Source organism: Aythya ferina (genome assembly GCF_964211825.1).
Source record: "Aythya ferina genome assembly, chromosome: 3".
In the NCBI taxonomy this organism is placed as follows: domain Eukaryota; kingdom Metazoa; phylum Chordata; class Aves; order Anseriformes; family Anatidae; genus Aythya; species Aythya ferina.
The window spans coordinates 17,065,427-17,087,632 of NC_140298.1; the positions used below are offsets into that span (position 1 = coordinate 17,065,427).

At 36.8% G+C, this 22,206-nt stretch overlaps 1 protein-coding gene across 2 annotated transcripts in view; it reads right to left on the minus strand.

Moving 5' to 3' along the window:
* The window catches only part of ALK (ALK receptor tyrosine kinase), a 282,098-nt gene that overhangs the window by 182,649 nt on the left and 77,243 nt on the right, over window positions 1-22,206 (minus strand). For both annotated transcript variants that reach the window (XM_084514520.1, XM_084514519.1), the window contains exon 3: window positions 17,526-17,690. In XM_084514520.1, coding sequence (XP_084370646.1) covers window positions 17,526-17,690 — 165 coding nt within the window. The remainder of the gene's footprint in view (window positions 1-17,525; window positions 17,691-22,206) is intronic.

The following is a 22,206-nucleotide window of genomic DNA, read 5'->3' on the forward strand; positions in this document are numbered from 1 at the left end:
ACACAGCTGTGAAAATCAATCCTGAGCTCTAATAATTGCCTTATGGACAATTTAGATGCTACCACAGTAGGAACTTTAGAACAAGTAAGTACACATCACAATAATACCAGAAAAAGGCAATTATTTCATCTCTTGACAGACAATATCAAGTGCTGTCTTAAAGCTGTCTAGACTACTGGTTCCCATCAATGGAAGGCCAATTCACAGCTCTCATATTTCATATTTTTTTCTCATTTCCATGCTAAATGAATTCATGGCCTGTTTATGTCCTTTGATCAACACTTCCTTTTCCCTCAGCTAGCTCTTTTCTGTAATTCAGTACTTACCTTTCTTTCCCGCAGCATATTTATAAATATCAGTATCTATTCCTCATGTCATTGACAAAGAAAGGACATTTTGTAATTTCATTTGGTGTAGCAAGAACTCTGCTTTCCAAACAGCCTCCTAGGAGCCCTCTTCTACATCTATTTCCATTTTAGATTACCTTCCTCATAGCTGACCAGAGTGGTACGCAGTACACGGCATTAGGCACTGTTGCCTTTTCATACAGTAGCAATGGTGTACTCGTAACTCTTCTGGAAGCCTTCACCAGTCTTTCAGCTGCTTTATGGCAATTAGCAGAAAATCTCAAGCCTCTCTTCCCACTTCCAGCTGATAAAACCCCTACTTAGAACAGAAATTCTTACTATGCCCCACTGTATACAATTTTTCATTTTCTGCTACATTTTTTGCCTTCAGGACTCCAGTCCTAAAGGCATCAAATTCTGTCTTGATTTATTCCACTACTAAATTAGCAATGTCTCTTGATCCTGTGTGGCCATGTTTCTCCTACTGTGTTCTCTAAACAATCTATAGGTAATGACTTGTAAATTCTTTTATCAGTCAATCGAATTATCTTACACCTTTCTCAGCACTCCTTCAGGAATCTCTCTCTTCTGCTTGTGAATAATCTGTAGTTGCCCATACAGACTTTCCAGATACAACTAAAGCACTTTGTTGGTACTGGAACAGGATAAACCATCTCCAGATGTAGAACAGAAGCGATAGAATTTGTTTATCTTTTAAGATGAAAAAGTTATTAATTCAGGGTGTTTGCTACTTGTCCATGTTTCAAAATTAAGCCTTCCTTTAAGGAATAAAAATAATAGTGAAAACATGAGATAAGTGTGAAATTCTTACAAAGATAAGCCATATAGAAAACTGTTTTCTTAGTGAGAACAAAAGAAACTTTTGCAAGATGCAGCTAATTCAATTGCTTGTTGCCTAGTGTCCTGGTTACAGCAAACCTGTACAATAGGATTCTCACTGGAAGGAGAAATCATGAACCAGACATAATCATTAAGCAAATTCAATCACCTTTATATTATTCAGATATAAACAGAACCTACTTATCAATGTAACGTGTCTAAACAGCACAGAAGTTTATAGTGGGGGGCTTGCCACCCCCCCTTCCCCCCCCCTTTTTTTTTTTTTTTTTTTTTTTTTTTTTTACTGTGAGGCTACAAAAAAATAAGACACAATACAGCGTAACAAATTCCTTTGTTACAGTCAAATAAACAAAGCAAACATGTAGAGTTTTTATCATAGGGCAAATGCAAATTGCCTTTGAGAATGTGAGTTGGATACCAAATTGGTATAATCCATGTACACACTCTTCAACACATTTGAAAGACACTGTTTTTGTACAAAGTGTGTTTCAAATATAAACAGTAACATAATCAGAACTTACTTCATCAGGGTTGGACCCGATGATCTCTTGAGGTCCCTTCCAACCCCTAGAATTCTGTGATTTTCCATTCCACAATCATATAAATGCACCACCTTTAATATAGTCAGAAGTTTCGTACCATAGCATAAGATCAAATATCCTGCAGATATTAAGTAAATCATTTCTTTTAATTAATTTTCTTCATAGGCAGCTACTTCAATGGAGGGTCAGTATCTTGGTAAATAGACAAAACGGTGAATTTTAATACAGCTATGTTACCTTGAGATGGCTTAGGAAGTTAGCCAGAACTAATTTAACTTCATGTATAGGACAGCCCAAGCTTGTCCAAATAGCTGGATGAAAACGGCCAAGCTTTCAGAAAAGTTAACCATACACATCCCACATTTAACATGACTAGGACTTGCAGAATCTCCGAATTTAAACGAGCCATTTTTTCGTGTACAGACACATATGTGTTACACAGCTTTGGATAAATAACCTCTACACATAAGGGGTAGATATCTTTTAAACCATGTTCATTTAACAGTAATATTTTCTTACTAAAAACCTAGAAATTGTTTGCCATTAGAATTATTTTGTAAACCACTTTTGTTACTCTAAGTACAACAGCACTTCACAGTAAGTATTTATTCTGTTAATAAAAGGTTATCAAATGGTCAAGACATTAAATAACCAAAGTAAAGCTTACAGGATTCAAAGCTAGAAAATGAATTCATGCTTTACAAGTTTCACTTTTTTTTTTTTTTAAATCATCATTAGTTAATTAAGTACAGTTCAAGAATATTCCCATTAAGCTACAGGAGTTCTGATTCTTAAGAATCCCCTAACTACGTTCTTCATACTTAATGGAATGAAGTAAAGAAGAGAATTTGGGACTTTCAATAAAAAATCTGTTCTCAGTGGAATCTAACAGAGCAGGGAAAGCCCTGATGATAGTTTCAGCCTTACAAAGCTAGCAATCTTCCTTCTATTTTTTCTTTCTGAAAAACAAACAGACAAAACACCTCCAGCCCAAATACTTGCCAGTCTTCCATTGGGGACAAACTATAACGCATTAATCATATATTTGAAGTACACAGCCTGTTTAAAGAATCCTCTGATGTGAAGTATCATACCTATTTCATCAGATCCTTTGTACCTTACAAAGTTACCTTGAGTGTTTTTCTTTTGCCATCCGTAACTATGCAGTCATAATACCAATATAAACTAACAGCATTTATCACTAAACTGGGGAGAGGCTCTTTATCATAGAATGTATAGATAGGACAAGGAGTAATGGCTTTAAACCACAAGAGGATAGATTTTGATGATTATTTTTTACATTTGGAATAAATTCTTTACTCAGAGGGTGGTGAGGCACTGGCACAGGTTGCCCAGAGAAGCTGTGGGTGCCCCATCCCTGGAGGTGCTCAAGGCCAGGCTGGATGGGGCTTTGGGCAGCCTGGTTTGGTGGGAGCTGTCCCTGCCCATGGCAGCGGGGTTGGAACTAGATGATTTTAAGGTACCTTCCAATCCAAACCGTTCTATGATTCTATGATTAATCTGAATCCCTTCAGTCTTTACTGGCTCTGGCACGGTTCTATTCATCTTTGCATTTCATTGTAATACAATTTCAGTTCAGTGACTAAATACATTCACCCTGAGTTAAGATTCACAACTACCCAAGACAAATACTAATAAAACTATGGCCTGTATCATGATGTGAGTCAAGAGACTAAGAAACAAGAAGCAAAAATTTAATCCAGAAGTGAGCTGGGATTTAACTCTTTTCTGAAATCATTGCAGCAAGGCCACTCTTAATGCATTTAGCAGCAATTAACACTCAAAGCCAAAACAGCTGCACATTGCTGATGCTCTCCAGATGCAAGCTAAGGAATTAAATCACGGGATAATTCAATTGGAAAATTGCTTGTAATTATGGAGAATGCAGTGACTGCTTGACTGCTCGTGGTGACTGGTAGCTGCTTCAAGAATAGTGAAGTAGTCTACGCAATGCACATTGGATACATAAAAGTGGCTGTGTTAAGAAAAATCTCATTTAGTTTCACAGAGATATGGGTTTTACGTTGTTAAAACTGTATTTGCTGACATTAATGACAATCCATTTTCACTGTGCCATTACTGCCAAGGAGCAGAATGACCAACTATCACTTACACACAGACCAGTAATATGAACTTATAGCACCTGTCCTCTGAAGGAACTCAAAGTACTTTGCAAACATACCAAAAATGGTCTGATTCTAAATAACAGTGATCTGAAAAGGGTTTGTTCTTCCTCATCTTATGTAATATACATGCAAACAAACAGACCTGTACTAACATGTAATTTAAATCCTTGGTGCCACAAGGTTGACAACTTCTGGGAACAAAGGAGGGTGCTCCTCCACTTCAAACATTAAAAGTAAAACTCAGTTAGATTCAACAACAGAAGAGTAGGATGCACAGAGGCTGAGCCAGAGAACCTCCATTATTGTTGACAATCAGAAAAAAAAAAATCCAGAAGAAATTGGTTTGACTTTTGGATTTACAGTTAACAGTGCAGGGGGAAAAAAAAAAAAAAAAAAAAAAAAAAAGAAAAAAGCATCATTTCATCTGTAAACTCAGCAAATGTATTCAGAAAGTAACAGGCTGATGCAGTTTTCTACACTCCGTTTGTAAAATAACCTTACCAGAACTGAACCTTATTAGCATTACAGCATTTGACAGTCTGCAGATTATTTTAAGAGTCTTGCTGAGGGACAAAATGGCTACTGGGTGTGACCATATGCATACTGACTCAGTGATGGAATGGGAAAAACACCTAGGAATGCTGATTTCCAGTTTTCTGGTTAGCTATTAAAACACACAGCTCTCTTAGTTGTCAGAAAAACAGTTAGGGCAGCAGTGGTTATTATAACAGACTATACTACCTGTGCTTCAGCTACTGAAAATTACTTTGCCTGATTTTCTTTTTATTTACTTCAAAAAGCACTAATACAAAAAATCTTTGTGGAACAAGAAATCATTTACTTACAGGTGGCCTCCGAAATCAATCACCCCACATCAAAAGTTAAAGTTGTTACTTTTAGTACTATCAGCTACACAATAATTAAAATTGATTATAAAGTCACAACCTGTCATTAGGCTGCTGTCAATTGAGAAAAAAATTCTTCAAAAGCAATTATTTTAAGTGATTGTAAAAAGATTCCCATCAATTAAAGAGACATCTGGTAATAGGGAAAACCTGATAAATTATCTCTTGTTCTCAGTGTTAGTACTTTTCAGACCAAAGGTGATGCAGGAGAGAAATCCTTATTGTCATTATCTCTGCCTGAAGAGGAGTAAAAAATCCATTGTGCTGTGGCCAAAGACAGGTCAATCTCCTTCTTTAGATATGTTTGGTGGTGATCAAAGTGCAGGTCTCAGTAACAGAGATGACAGGCTCTCAGAGATGACAGGATAACATGTTCTGTGAACCCAATCTGGCAAAAAATGCCCTGAGTATTTGGGTATTGGGTAGTCATAAGAAATAGAGGTGTTTTGTTTTGTTTTTTAAACAGATGACTGTAATACAGCAAACACTGATTCTTTGCAGGACTATGCCCTAGAGCAGTTTTTCCAGTGAACAGAGATGCTACCATTTCTACACAACGCATCCCCTCTGTTGCTTCCCTAGTGTTTCTCCCTCCCCGAGCTACGTCATTGTTACAGCTTTTCATTCTGAAGACAGAAAGCGGTCAACTCCACCGCCAAACTTCCAAATCTCAACAGAGTTCTCAAGAATATAATGCCTGTACCCTCCTGAACTTGTTCTACAAGCTTACAGTACAGGTTGTCAAACTGTTGTTGGTCTAAATTTCTGGTCTAATTCTGAGTCTAGAGGGGATCAAAATGATTAAATGGACCACGCTGAGAAATGCCCTGTGCAAAGGTAAACCTCACTCCATCTTTCCTATGTCCCCCACCCCGAGCAGGAAGCACATAACATCAACATACATAACAAGCACCAATTGCCAAAAAGAATAGAAAGGTAGAAAGAAGTGGCACAGCATTACTTCCTTATACTACCAAACAAACTGGCATCTCTAAGGCAAGAAAGGTACTGCACCCACATTAAAGAAAAAGGGAAAAAAAAAAAAAAAGCTGCAGCTCATACCCATACCAGGTCTCACACCTGCAGCTGCCAGTGAGACAATGCACATGGCACATCTGTATCACTTCTGTGACAGTGTCAGGCTTTAAGGAACAACATATTCTTCAACTTAACGTGCTCCTGTTGCCGGACAATGAGAAACTGGAGGCTTTCAGCAATTTCACAAACAGTCTGATTATAAATACACCTGGGCTAGCAAAATGCCAGTTCCCATGCTCTGTAACCATTCATCCTGCAAGCTGAAAAGAACAAGAGGGCAGTACCTGTTAAAGATCAAAGGAGAAGGAGGGAATAGGAAGGTGTTTTTCCGAAAACACAACAAAATAAAGAGTAAGGATTTGATTATGTTGCTGGAGTTAAAAAAAAAAAAAAAAAAAAAAAAAAAAAAAAAAGTGATCTGAAGTTTCTGCAGCCTGCATTACGAGCAGTTGTCTTAGTTACAAAGAACTCAATAACTCAGCTCCATCAATAAAAAGGCCTGGCTGCTGGTAAAAGTAGTGTACCAGGTGAAAAAACAGGTAACCAATAAGTTAGTTAATTTTCATAAGTAGTTTAGGTCATTCTTGCTGTAATGGGCATAATTAACTTCACACTAAGTGCCAGTCTTTGGCGCCCCACCCTCTCTGATGGTTAATGGGTGTGATGTTAGATAACACACATATTAATCGATTTATAGCTCTAATACATTTCACCTGCCCACCCACAAAGCAGTCTGAGATGCATAATTTCATGCCGACAGTAAAACACATGGTAGAGAGTGATGAAAGTATTGCCTGTAACGTGTCCTTTCCACAGAGCTAATGCCCATCTCTTCAGGGATATCACAGCCAAGCAGAAAAGCTCTTCCCCTGGGTTATGCAGTGCTTTACACCCAGACGAGACACCTCACCTGGTTAGAGTTCAGTTATTTCAACGACACTTCATCACTCACTGTGTAAGGAAAATGTAAGCCAACAACCACTCAAGGTGTGCCCCTACTCCAACACATTTTTACCTTTCCAGACAGACACATTCTCCCCACAAGTCAGTGGAAAGAACTGGATTGCTCACCTTCACACAGCACTCAGCCATACCAAACCCCAAACATCTCAGCTAAGCACATAAGCAAACACACAACACCAATACCACGGAAAGTGTATTAGCTCTGGTATGACTTTATAATGTGACTTCTCACCTGTGCAAGCAAAACCCAAATGCTGGTTCCCAAAGTTTCATCTGCAGTGAAATACCCCTTAATCCTCTCACAGCCTCCTGTCAAATTTCCACTGTATAACAGAGCAGGAGGGTTTGGGCTACTGGAAGCCCAAATTCTTTTTTTTTTTTTTTTTTTAAATAAACACGTTAATTTCTATTTCTTGAGTTTTCCTTGATTTTAAGGTAATCGGGAATTCACAAGCTTGCTGAATATTTGTAAGCACCTCAAATTTCACAGAAGTCCATATTCAGTTCAGCTCTACACAGGACAACAATCACTTGAGCCCCTTGAACACCAAACCCCTACCATTAACCATTTGTTCTTCACACTGGCCATGCAGTGAGAAATGCCTGCAGCAGGCCACACACCAACCTTGAAAAAGATGGGACCGCATCTTTATCATTTCTTGCTTCAAAGTCATTACAACCATCTCTGTTTTTTTCAGGAGGTTTACAGGTAACGGAACCAGATTTTCTGTTCTCTAACTAGGTAATCAATTTCTTCAGTAAAGCTAAGCCTCCATCTCTGCATCCATTTAATTTTCTCCATAGGTGGCTAAGACAGACACCTAACCTGCACTAGTATTCATATTTAAACAAATGTATTTAATGAAAATTGCTATTAAAAATGTTAATTGGTGCTGTTAATCCAGCTGTTGTCACTGATTTGCAAATGCCTTGGCATCTTTACTAAGCAGTATTTTGTAGAATCTGCTCTGGCATAACAGATACTACTTTGGCTTGATCAGTAATTGGAAAATTAATCTAAGAAATTTCAGTATGGAAAATTCCAAGTTCTGTATGTCACAGAGAACTTCAGCTCTATTAAAGTGGCCTTTTTGATGTGTATGACCGGCTCAGCCCTATCCACAGTTGGCTGCCTAAAAAGCTATAATCTGTTACAGTAGTTGAACATAAAGCATTCTCTGTTTCCTCTCCACATAATTCCACACCTTCAGGAAAAACACTTAAGAGTAGAATTAAACCTGCATCAGTACATTGTTTAAACATGGACTTTTATTTCTGCACTGCTCTGAATCAGCGCCTTGAAACCTGAACGTCCTTGCACCTTCAGCTGTTCAAAACTGGTATCAGAGCTTTGCAGCTTGGGCTTTTCTCTGTTAACAAAATTACTGTGACAGGTGAAAAGGAGCTCCCATCTAACCTTTATTATGCTGTTTATGTGCCTTGCAAGGCTCCAAATGACTGCCAGAGATGCTTATCTGTGGTATACAGCAAAACGTTTCCCTTCATTGCCTGACCTTTCCACTTCCCCACTGGAAGCACACAAAAACAGTGAGATGAACCACCCTAAAAGCAGCACACAGAACAAATTACTGCAGCTCTGTTCTAAATCAGATTGTTTCTTTTGGCATAGGCAATGCTTTGGCTGTCTGAATACCTCTTCAAATCTGGTGAAGTCTACTCATCATCTTGTTTGCTCATGTTTACACCAGACAATTTATATGACAGCCTCTCAGAGAAGAATGGAAAGAACTGCTCACAGCCATAGAAGAGGAAGAAGAAAAAATGCAGAACAATGACTAAAACCCACTATTGCTTTTTTTTAAAAAAAAAAAAAAAAAAAAACAACTCTGAAGGAAATGCCATTTAGAAATAAGCTGTGCTTGCTTCTTTCATCTCTGTTGTGACACCTGAGTATTCACCTAATAAAAATGACTTATCTGAGTTTGCAAGTAGTATGAACCCACTATTATCAAGTCAAGATTCAAAAATAAAGCAAAACACAAAACATTTTCCTCATTTTAACAGAAGACAATCCCTTGTATTTATCCTTTTTTAAATTCTCATCCATGGAAGGCAAAAGACAAATGCCAAGCATTTCTAGGTTAGGTGCACTTGATAGATATGAAAGACTATGCCACTGAGTCTAAAGGGGGTTAAAGGAACTTAGAGGAAGTGATTTTTTACCAAAAGAGGCACTCAAAATATAATTCACTACACAGAAAGGCAATGATGCTCAGTATAGGACTGGCATCTAGGTTTGCAGATTCCAAATCAACAACATATTGTAGCATGTATCCCAGCAGACTTACAATATAGCGTGGGAGCGCTGTATTGTATCGCTCCCCGAAGCCCCAAGGCAAGCCTGTCTGCCTACAGCAAATACTGTGGGTAGCTGCTTCCCTGTCCTGCTTTCCCAGTATGGCCATTCTCATGTTCTTACATTATATGATCTGTTTAATTATCGTGCTCTCAAAACAAGCAAAGAAAACAGATGAAACTTTAGGGATAGCTTCTAACTCATAATTGAATGGAAGATTATTCATTATAAACTACGCAAGATGTCTGGGGCCACCTAAATGGTCATTGCATGGTATTAAGAAAAGAAAACATCTTTAAAGACGTAAAATGATTCTCATTCAGTATCTTACCTTAAACACTGTGGCCTTCTTTGATGACTTTGAGTAGGATAAAATAAGCATTCTCAGTTTAAGCTGCTATAAGAGAAAACTCTAGAATTGCACAGTTAAGCTCACAGATCCTTGTAGAAAGGGATTTGGGATCCCTGTAGAAAGGGCCTATACACAGGCCTGTAGAAAATCCCATACGATAAACTCTATTTATTAAAAGTGAACCAGGCCAACTTAATGCCAAAAATATTGCAGAGTAACAGGCATCTAACTGTTAGTAATAGTTAAGGTACGAGAGATGCACGAAGTCTGGAAGAGCTAGGAATACAGCTCAGCTTGGGCTATTAATTTAAACACGTTTTATTCTAGTTTTGCTTTGATGACATACAGAAACCCTTCTCCCAGCTCCTCAAAACAGTATGAAGTAAATGCCTGACGTAGAAGGACATTCTCAGACTCATAGGTAAAGAAACACAGCTTATAGGAATAACTGGTAATGCATGTAATTAGACTATGCTTGGTAAGTAGTTTACAAAGTAGCTACAAAGTTTACAGTGCCTTGCTGATGCTCCTTCATCATACATTACATTTTTTATTTACAGAGACTGTAAATAGAGACTACTACTACTGGTGGTAGCTGCCATTAGTATGGCTCTCTCTCTATATGTGTATATATATATATATATATATATATATATATATATATATATACACACATACACAGAAAACCAAGGCAGCAGAAAGGCTAGAAAGAAATTAAAACTATCAAACAACAATGTGTAAATTCATTGAATGTTCTTTGCACAAATACATGAGTTTTCCGTACTTGAAAAGTACAATAAAAAACCAATGTGCCCATGGAAATAAGCACTCATGGATAAAGAACACTACCCCTACTACACAGGAAAAAAAATCACAAGTCTGTGTTAATGCAGTAGTCTTTTCCTATAAAAAGGTTAAACACAGCCAAGAGCAGAACACACTTCCTTCCAGCTGTCCTTTCAGTTTGCCTCTCATCTTGACAAGGAGAAAGTGTCTCTAAGAGTGAGAAAGAGGCCGTTTTACAAGCCATTTATTCTTCATTGTCAGTGCCTTTTCTGGATATACTCGTTGAAGTACATTAGTCACAGGTATGCAGCAAGTCCTCAGAGCACACTAACATCTGATGCACACTGAGATTAATTTTTATTTTTCAGCTTGGGGAACAAAATGTTTCATGACGAGTTGCAAGCAAGTCTTCACTGAGTTAAGGAATTAGCAGAGAAGATTTCAAAAATCAACAAACACGCACGCTTCTCCACAGCCTGCATAAATACATATCTACTGTATAAACAAACACACTGTCCTACAGTGAGATGATAATTTGTCTCTTCAGAGGAAGCTCATTAAAGAAAAATAACATTGCAATAACAAAGCACAAGTGTCGTACTAATGAGAAGAACAAGCTGCAAAATGCTAAGAACATCTGGTCTATTTCTTGTACTATAAGAGAATGAGTTGGAAGCTGACCATCATAAAAAAAGCTTTTTTTCTTTTTTCTCCTCACAGCCCAGCAGACTCTGAAGCAAGTTTGCTTTGTTTTTAGTGCATTAAAGTTATATAAACTCCTACAGAGCCATGTTGCAACACTTGATATGTGTGTTGCCAAGTTGAGGATCAAAATTTAAATCTCATGTAGAGCAACCGTAACTATTCACTGTAAATAACATTTTTGATTTGAAAACCCTCTCTGTTTACAAAGAACGTGACAGTGACACCTATAAATCCATAAATCTCTCATTTGCAGTAAGACCTATGAATAATTTTGAGCCTATGTGTTGTTTCCAGATCTTGCTTTGTTCTCCTAATATTTCACTTGTGGTTTGTAGCAGATCTTTTAACCCAAACACAACGATTATTTCCACTGATTCAATAGCTAAATCTTATGGAGGAAAATAACTAATAGAAAACCCAATTCCACTCTGATTTTACAAAATAATGGAAGTTTACAAATGTTTATAATATACCTGTTGTTCATCTGAATACTTATAAATAATAAAACTCGGATGGCCTCATACTATAGCAGTATCTTTCTAAAGACTATTTGAACATCTGGACTGAATCTCTGCTGACTAGGATGAGCTATATTGTCCTCCAACATTAAAAAGAAATGTGTTTATTGCACATCACAAATTTTAGAAAAAAATGAAGATGTGAATATATGAAAAAACTTACATATTTTTCTTCCCATAAAATTGAAATTCTCCTGAGAAGACAATTCTGTTTTGTTTTCAGACCCTGTCAAACCTCAAACACCATATATTGATTTACTAAAGAAAAGAAGTATAAGAAATACTATGAGATCTTGTTTAAAAGATATATAAGATGGATCGATTCTGTGGGATCAAGGCATATCCTGAAACCAGTCTCAGGATTAATATAAAGGGAAGACTTCTGTCTAGCACGAATCCAACTACTCTGTTTACCCTGTATTCTTTCCCCTAGTAGACAGCTATCTTTTTAGCATTACAAGTGTTTTTTCTGCTTTAGAGTCCTACACATTAATTAACATCTGAGCTACTTGCTTCTTGCAAATCCATGTTTATTTATACTCTGCAGTTCTGTTAATAAAGTGATAACCTGAAAGAAAATGTTATTTATTATCTTATATTATCCTCCTCATTCTTCTTTGTCTGAGTAGTCACAAATTAAGGTCAACAGCCATTTGATAATCCCGCAGTTCATTATCTCCCATTTGGTAATATGCTCAGTGCCTTAGCCTTGCTCCATTTCTTTAATAATAATAACAAAATCAAAATTGCATTAACACAACGTGCAGATAATTGTTTTAGAACTTACACAAGAGCTTTTCAACTAATCAGCAGCTGGCTAGGATGCTGTCATCTGCCACTTCCCTTGCCCCCTTCATGAAAGTTTAATTTACATTTTCCATTAAGGAGTTGCTTCAACTCATATTCACATTTGCAGACTGGCTTATTACTTCCCTTCCTTGTTTCTCATTTTAAATAGTAGTCGTACCTCCCCAGCTGATTTCTTCATCTGAAATTTTTATCAAGTATCTGCATATTTTCATGGTCCTGAAATATTCAGATAATAGAAGCTTCAATTCACTTAATTTATCTAGTACCACAAGACTTAAATGAGGAGTAGGCAACACTCTTGCAGGAGTGGTCAAGCTTCTAATCCTTCAAGTTTAAAACGGTGTTTGCACTTGTAAATACACACTGACATTCAACCAAGCACAGATCTTGGTCTGGTTTGTGAATACATATTTTGGGTTCCACTGCTGCTGGTCCTTCCTCCTTAAATACACAAGATGAACTTTGTGCTAGTGGTTTCTCTCTTCCTCTGCCATGTAAAATCTATCTCAGAAGCACTGTGCTCCTAGATGAGAGACCAAAATTACTGTCCTCTATGAGCCCAGGGGCAACACAACAACATGATGTTGCTGATAGGAAGCTCATCCATGGGTTGTCTGGGAGAAGGATAATACCAGCACTGTGAAAAGGTCACAGGAGGGATGAATTCTTGAGTGGCACACTTTCTGATGAATAGTAAACCACCCGTTACTCAGTGGCTCTGCCGCACAGAAAACCCTGAGTTTGAATCAAGAGTTGAATAAAGATGCATGGAATTTATGGCTGGTTTGACCCACTGGAAGTTTATAGGAGAGGTCAATGACTTTTCCACGTGGGCATGGCAAACATGTTTGACCACACTGCTGTAAAGTGCAGCCTCTCCAGTTCACAAACTCTGTCCTTCTAACCACTGACTGGACTGTATAACTAGCCTCCTTAGGAAATACTGCCATGGTTGCATGATCTCCAGTTCCCCATATTTCATTACAATAGACAGCAGTACATTTGGTGGTATAATATACTAGGAAGGATCATAAATAATTAAGAATTAATTACACTTGTCAAAAAAAAAAAAAGGCATTCATTGATGCAGAATTCTAGATTTTTATAGCAGTGTTTTGTTTAGTTATGAATTAAAAGAAAAAATGACTAGCAATGGATTGCCTACTTATTGCAATACATACAGACCAGATTCAGATACCATTAGTAGAGGTTTTCTTGTCAATCTTTAGCATATCAGTGGAATTTTAACATTAAATCTCTAATTCTGCAAAACGTTAAAAAGCTTGACTTGAAAATATTAGTAGCTCCAGCAGATCTTCACGGACTGTGCAGGGCCTAGGAGGCAGGCAACGGAGAAGACTGAAGCACTGTAGCACAGAATTTCTGAAAATCTCATACAAAGTATCTTGGCATACACCCTTCTACAGATTTCTACAGACAGTCCTGCAATTCTTCCTACCAGTCAATGTTTTTGCACAAGAAATGGTTCCATACCATTTACAAGACTTTCATAGAACAGCAAATAATATTAAATATTTAAGTCACACCTTTTCTCTCTCTAACTCTAAAAGTTGTTCCAAAACAGTACAATTCTCTCCTTTTTCATAAAGGAAGAGAAAATTGGGGTGAAAGATGGGAGAGGAGCAGAACACCACACCAACCCTGCCAACATAGGCTAAAGATCCATCAATGTCAGCCATCTGCTTCTGAAAACAGACAGGTGTAGATACATAGGAACAAATATATGAACAGGGTGAGCAAACAGTTGCACTTCCCCAGATCAATCCTCTGGCCTTCAGGAATATATTGCACAAGGATTTTCTGAGCCAGAAAAGGATTGAAAGGATTGTAATAGTGGTAATTATTTTCTTCCCTGCACACCTCCTGCGCACCTGCAGAAGGTTTTAGCTCAAACAGTCCCCTCTGGCAATTGGTCCTACAGTTTTATTCTGTGCAAAATACTGAGGGATCTCATTTGTTTTTGTTTTGAACCTGACACCTACTAATTTAATCTGATGATGTTCAATTCTGTATTAAGAGAAATAAGGAATATTCCTTCTATATTCATCATTTCCTTACTCTATAAAGTCTTGGGAGTTTACAAACCTTTAAAAATCTTTCATAAAGATTTTATAAAATCCCAAGATTTAGTAAACCACTGCCACTGTTAAATGTCTCTTCCAGGCAGAGAAGAGCCCTAGTCTGTTTGAGGGCTCCTAAAAGAGAGCCATTGCATCCTTGTTTCCATTCTTTTAATAACTTTCCCAGATGTACTAAATAATTTTTGATGTATGGGAACCAGAAAAGAATGATGTATTCTAGATATAGGTGACCTACATATTTATAAAAGTGTATTATTTTCTATTTTCTACTCTTTTCCCAATTAATTCCAACATGACATTTATTTTATGACTGCTAATGAGTTGATATTTTCACAGTTCTATTCTTACTCAAAAACCAGCTTGAATAATTGCAACCAGATCAGAATCTATTCTTATATATGCCAACTCAGCCTGTTTCTCCCACCACTTCGATTCACATAATCTACACTAAGTTTCACCCTCCACCATTGTCTGGTTAAGCATCCTTTTTCAATTCTTTGCAAACCAGACCTCCAATTTCCAACACTGAATAATTTAATATCAGATTTTGTCACCTCAACATTTATCCTTACTCAGATCTATGATTTGCGTGACACTACACAATGAATGTGTCAAGTGAACATAGCACTTAGATGTGACCATAAACAAACACTGAGACATCTAAAACTTGTTCCTCCTCTAGGTACTCAGTTCCATGATGATTTGATCTGATTCCTAGACACTGAGCTGTATCATGCTGCAGGGAATGAATAAATAAATAAATAAGTAAAAATACTTCTACAGTGTGCTTCTTTGGGATATCTACCAATGATTTCCTGACAAACCTTTTACATAAATGTTTATGAAGCACAATGAATCATACCTATGACATTTATCTCTATCAGTGTCTTAACATGACTTGATAGTCAAGTTATAAGGATGACCTAAACCATCTCAAAAGCTGGTTACATTATCTGTTTCTCCCCGTGCATTACTGTCTGCAAAGGAGATGAAATAAGATTGAGATAATTGGAAGTACAATTTGCAGGAACCACTGGGGATTGGAATTACTTGTGCTTAATTATTTCAGAATGAAACAGACCGCATAACTATTTGTGCCAAGCAGCTGTAATTAAAGTGATTTAAAGTAGAGATGCCAGCTCCAAGTGTTGATTTTTCAAATGAGTTTTTGTACACAAAAAGTTAGTCACCTATGAGTTTCAGACCAACAGTTCTATTGAGGGGCTTAGGAGAAAATTGCCCAACATATTTTAAAAAAATAGCATTTAAATTAAAAGCATAAAAAAAAAAAATAAAAAAGACTAAATACAGACAAAGGTGTAACTCCACCAAAGAAAAGCACTACTGCAGTGCCCTGGTCAGGCCCTTCACCTGGAATACCTTTATTGTTCTCTGTTTTCTCCATTTTTCCCACTCCAGGAAAGCAACAACTACTATTTTTAATTCAAAACAAGCATGTTTAAATTCAAAAATTTCATTAGCAGTCAGCTTGCTTGAGGGTTTAAGAAAAGGAAAAATACTTTCTCAGCAGCAGACATTCTGATTTACCTCAAACTTTCACTTAACTATCTTTGTAGCAAGAAATTTATTATGCATATGTATGTTCTTTGATGTGAAAATTAGAAGATATTTGCATGCATCACAAATGTGGTCCATCTGTTTTAAACACAATACAGAACACACTAAAATGACTTGGTTTGCTGATGAACTAGTGTTCAAGCAATCGGCCTTGAAAGTTAATTTATAATGGCTTTTTGGGGAAAAGTTCTATACTCTTGATAAGGATGAGAAAACAGAATTCAAGAACATGAACAAAAGCCACACTGAAACTTTTCCTTAGTCTTTACTTGAACATAAGAACTGTTACAAGCAGTACTGTCCTATTGCAGGTCTGCAAAGTCAAATGACATCTCTGATGCTGGCCAGTGAGGAAAGGATTTTTTCACTTGCAGCTTTCTGTAATAGAAGCTTTTTGAGTCAGGGACTGTAAGCAGACTTGAATTAAATAACCAGTGATTAATGTGTTCTGCAAGAATTTATCCACCCCTTCTTATGCATACTTCTGGCCTCCATAACATTAATTCATGCATCTTATTACCACGATTTACTCAGATACTACAAGAAAAATATTTCCTCTTGTATGTTCTATACACGGTATTTTTAACTTCATGGCTGTTTCCCAGTGCTCTTCAATGCACACTTTTATAGATCTCACAGTCCTCACATTGCAGACAGAATAAAGCATTTAATTTTCTTTTTTTTTTTTTCTTAATATAAAAACTGTTCCATAATTCCAATAATGTTTGCTATCCTTCCCTATACCTCTTTGTTTCATATTCCTGGTTAAGCTTATAGCCCTAACTCCACTTTTCCACTTTGTATCTCCATTCTCAACCACCACCCCACCCTTATAGGCCAAGGTTTCAAGCAGGTCTTACTAAACAGCAGGAAAGGCATTAAGAATTTTTAGCTTTCTCATGTTTAGGAGGGTAAAAATATACCTACCAATCTTTTTATCACTTTAAAGATTTAAGAAATATACTGCTGTTCGCAGTTATGATTATAAGCAGGAAAAATAATTCCAGCAAACCACATTTTCATCCAAGAAAGAAGAAAAGTGTTACACTCATTTCTCTTCATGTTTCCTAGTTGTCTCTATAGGCAATAATATTTCTTACATTAAGGGCAAAACCTAACTTTTGTTTTCACACCAAATAGAAAACCTAAGCCCTGAACACAAGGATAAACAGCACCTAGAGCAGTGGTAAAACCAGACTGAGTGATTTTAAATATTTTGTTCAACCACAGAATAACCTTAAACATGGGCACCACAGGACTATTCTCATCCAGATATTGTCCATAGAGAGATCAGCCTTATACAGAATTTACACAATACTATGCTTTATATTCTGCTTCTCATATATGTAATGTAGATAAAAGCAGATACTTCATATTCAAAGTGACTGCCTTCATTTGTCATACTGTTTGAATTCATTGCCTCCTGCAGCGAAAGGATTATAACTGCTTGAAGTATTTAAAAGGACATGGTTGGTTGGTTGTTTATTTTTGGTTGGTTGGTTATTTAAAACCAACCACTATAATGAAGGCATGACATAGTTGTATACACCTTACCTTTTGGCGTATTCTCGGAGTGATCTCTCTCTGGCACATCCGGGATGTTTAGCTGTGAGATATCCTCTGCACTCACTCTCAGCCAGGCTTTGTTGGGTGCTTCCTGATCTTTTGATGAAAATGAATATTCCAGCTCACAAGGAGATTCAAAATTGCAATCAAATACTGGAAAAAGAAAACAGACACAGAACATACCAGGTTGATTAAGTTCAGCTTCCTCTGTGCTAGAAAGTATGTTTACACACATGTACTTTTTTAATGAGTAGCAATAAGGGAAGTCCGTTCAGAAACAGGCATAAAATCGTACGAAATGGACCACCCCGAGATACATTATGGTAGTAGCAGCAGATCAAGAGGAAGACCCAAAAGCCAGTAACTTCTCTTGTGAGCAGATAAAAGGGCAGAACAGGCTAAATCAGGGAAGGGAATCATCTAGACTAGTAGCTTAGTTGATTGATAAAAATGAGAAAGAAAGCAAATGTCATCTGGGATGCCTGTTTAAATTCATCCAGGACCATTACAGTGCAAAGGCTACTAACAGAGTTTATATAGTCATGTTCCATCTCAATGAGCACAGGACTCTGCAAAGCAAGTCATATATGCTGGGCATATGGGTCATGCTAGTAGCCATAGGGACTATACCCTGCAAAGCAACCTTCCGACTCCCTGCATTTGAGAAGCTTGACCTGCTGTTGCAAAACTTTAGTCTCCAAGGCTGTAGAGCACCTGTCTCCAACAGACATTTCTTACTGAGATGTTTTTTAGAAACCAGTTACCTTGTTGGTATAACTATGATTTGCTTTCGCATGTCCAATTTACTATCAAACCGTAATTCAAGTTTCTTAACACAGCATGTATTGATAACGCACAGATTTCACTTTCAGTTGTCAAGACTGCTAATTTTTATTTGAATGCCCAGTATATGTGGCTTTATTTTTTCTCACCAGTCTGCACTCAACACAATACTCAGTACCCGAAACTATTTCTGAACAAATTCTAGCTCCTCTTTGTAGTCTTCTACAATGTCTATTGTGAAATTGAAACAAACAATCTGAATGCACATTAGTCAGATTAACTAATACATTTTAAAATTTAATTACATTCTCTATTAAACATCTAATTTCTTCTTAGTGAGCCCACATTTATGTAGTTCAACCTATTCTCCTGGTGATACAACATCTTCTATTCTGAAGGTTAATACTATTGCCGGCTCCTGACGGTTCTCTTCGCTACTCAGGTGTTTTGTCAATCACTCAGCATTTTAACTGCTTCATACCACCACGGAAACCACATAACGTAGGGAATCCATACACAGCAGAAGTAGTGATAGCAAGGATTTTACATATTTCTTTAAATTTGAATGCACAAGCTGCCATCCTCTTCAGGCTTCCATGCTATCAATATACATTTTACAAATAAATGCATGAAGCACACTTCAATTTAGGCAGCAGTGAATGGTGGATATATTCACGCTACACAGTTTACTACTACAATATTGTACTCAATCTTTCATATCTAGTCCCTTATTTCTTTAAAAAAATAAAAATAATAAAAAAAAATCTATAAAGTGTTGAGTCTATTAAAATTTGCACCAAAGCCCAAATGGACAAAAGAGCAACCAAACACTGAACTACGTTTTATAGAAAATATATCATTATTACTGACTAGTTCAGTTACAGGAACACCTTGATCAGTATGTTCTTTAAGGCACTGTCAAATAAATAAAAGGAAGGGGAGGACAGAAAATAAAAAAATACACAGCTCATGCAAGGGCATCTTCGACAGAACCCACAGAACGATGGAAGCGGAAGCCTGGACCAAGGAAAACACACAGCAAGAGCAAACATTTCAAATCAGACACTTCATTCTTTGTGGGCTTCTCTTCCTCAACAGTCTTACATATTTTTATAAGCTTTCTTGTGGTCACTGTTTGCTTCCACTTCTCTACCATGAAGCTGCTGGGAACAGAAGCCTTTGTGCTTTCTCTTACCCTCCTGTCCCCATGCAGAGAAGGTTTTTGTGGACATCCACAAGGCTCTCTCATTTTCAAGAACCTCCTCAAAAGAGAACTGTATATTGTTTGGGAAGCATGTAAAACAGCAGGCTTCTGACTTATGACTGGGACACTTTAATTGGGATATGTCATTAAATAAGTTATCACATTTAGTGTTATGACCCCTGAAAACAACTAAAGCTTCCATGTGAAGTGGTGAAAATAAAGAAAAGAAGACAAGTAGTAATACTATTTCCTTCCCTTGCAATGAACAGCCTACAGAGAAGTGGACATCTCACATGCTGGTTGTGGTCAAGCTGGAAGGCCTTTACAACAGATTACTCCTTGAAAGAAGAGGAAGCTATTTACATTGTACATCTTAAGAGCACCTGTGATTTAATGAAAATATAACTGCATCTTTAACAGAACTCAACAGTCCTCCCACTCCTCTCCCGACACCACCAGAATATCTGCATTCTTCATAAGCTCATATTTAAATTAATCTCACAACAGAACAGAATTTCACTGCTACTATCTTATTCAGCACAAAGAAATGATGACAAAGAAATGCTATCTGATGCAACACAGCAGAAGGCAATACAAACATAATCCGGTTTTCCAAGCCTAATGTGAGTTAATTTCCCATTCCCATGCTTTCCATCTTTTACTACATCTTTCACAATGTTATACACTTTATACAAATGTATATAATTTATATACTTTTTTTCTACTGACAAACTGTTGTTGGTGTGGTATGTGCTGCAAGACCATATAAACTACATCTGCAAGTAAAGAACCATCATAATATTTGAATTAATTCCACAAATCACCTTTCTTTTTTTTTTTTTTGCCTCTGCTTAAGAAAGGTCTTTCAGATTCCTTTTTGACTTTTGTCATAACATGTTTGACAAAAAACCCAGTGTATTTTTTTTCTTGCCCAGCTAAGCATACAAAGTAGTCATTTGCTTTTGGAAGATGAATAAAAGCCACTCTGACCATTTTTGAAAAACAGCAAACTCTGCAGGAAAGATAATTAAATATGTTAAACACAACCTCCTCTGATTATTTTTTAAACCTACTACCAACACAAATTGACTAGATACAGAGCTTTAAGACTTGAACAGTGTAGCTAGATAGTTAAGTGTTTTTTGTTTATTTCTATTAAAGAGATATCACAACGACATATATCCTGTGTATGCACAGCTATACTGACATTATAGACCCTAGAAGCTCTACAGGAACTTAAATTTAAGCAAATTGCAAAGATTCTTTTTTAATATACTGTTAAACAGCAAACCTTTGTCCAAGAATCTTTTGCATTTTCATCCAAAGGACACTAAAGAAACAGGATAGTTTAATTTATTAAAGTCTATTTTATCTTAATTACTCTTTTAAAGAGGAAACAAAAGATGATGTTTCTAATGAAATCAAGGTAAACACCTGTTTAAGAAAGGCTGTAGACATAAATAATTTAATTTTCTGTTATTTAAAAGTGTGTAGGATTCCAACCATAGACTGAAAAGAAAATTAAGCTACTATCTGACTGAAAAGCCAGTGACATCTGTGTATGTCTGATGATGTGAAGTGTCTTGTAAATGCTTCAATTTATTTACTTTAATCAAAGTAGTCATCAGCAATAATTTATGCACAAGCAACTAAAATATCTGTCAACCACATCTGTTTTAATCAAACTGATTAGAATTTTCCAATAAAATAGTGAGTTAACAGTAGTTTAAGCAATACCCCAAAACACAGTAATCTGCCAAAAATATCCTTTATATTGCTTCAGGTCAGATTATGGATCATTCACTCTCTGGATTATTTTAGATAATTTCTGGAAGCATGCCTCACAGAATAATGTTTTATTTAGAATTATAATAATTTACAGAGATATAAACTGCCTGTTCTTTTTAAGAAAACGTTCTTTCTTCACCTGACCAATAACAAATTAGGCTTATTTATTTTAAACCAAGCCTCCGTTCAACCACAAAGAAAACTTACCAGCAGGTACTTTCCTCTGAGAATGCACTTTTGTTGTTCTACATTTGTCTGTATTAAAAGGGTCCTTTTCACCCCGGTCTTTTGGCTTTCACAAATCACTCCTCTTTGTTACTCTCAGCTGAACACCCTTTTGAAAAGGCTTGGTTGCTTTCTTACTTTACTAAAATAGACAAGGGAGAGAGTAGAGGTTCTCTATTCCCCAAAGAACCAGCTCAGAGATGCGAATCCCAAGTGGCAATAATCAGCTTAAATACGACTAATTTGTACTACCCCTACAGATACAAGTGCACAATGTAGAGGTCACTTACACTGATCAAAATAGGACCAGAACCTTCCTCAAGAGTACACCTTCTTCAGTAGCAACAATCACAGAAGCAGTGTGGAAACAGGTAAAATATTTTTGCACAGAATGTCCCTTTTTATACAAATACAGTCAGTCTTTGTGGATGAGACAAAATTTAAATTGTATAGTAGAGATGTGCTCTGCTGAGTGAGCTTTGAGCCCTCCCTCAGTACGCACTAACCTCTGTTATACTCATGCTATGAGGCCTATAAGCTTTTAATTTATGACAGGGAAATGACAAATTGATTTTCCAGTTATTAATCCCAGGGACAAAACCAGTTCCTACAGCCTTTCCCCATTCTTTCTGAGTAGAAAAGCGCAAAAGGCACTCCATCGAAGGGTCT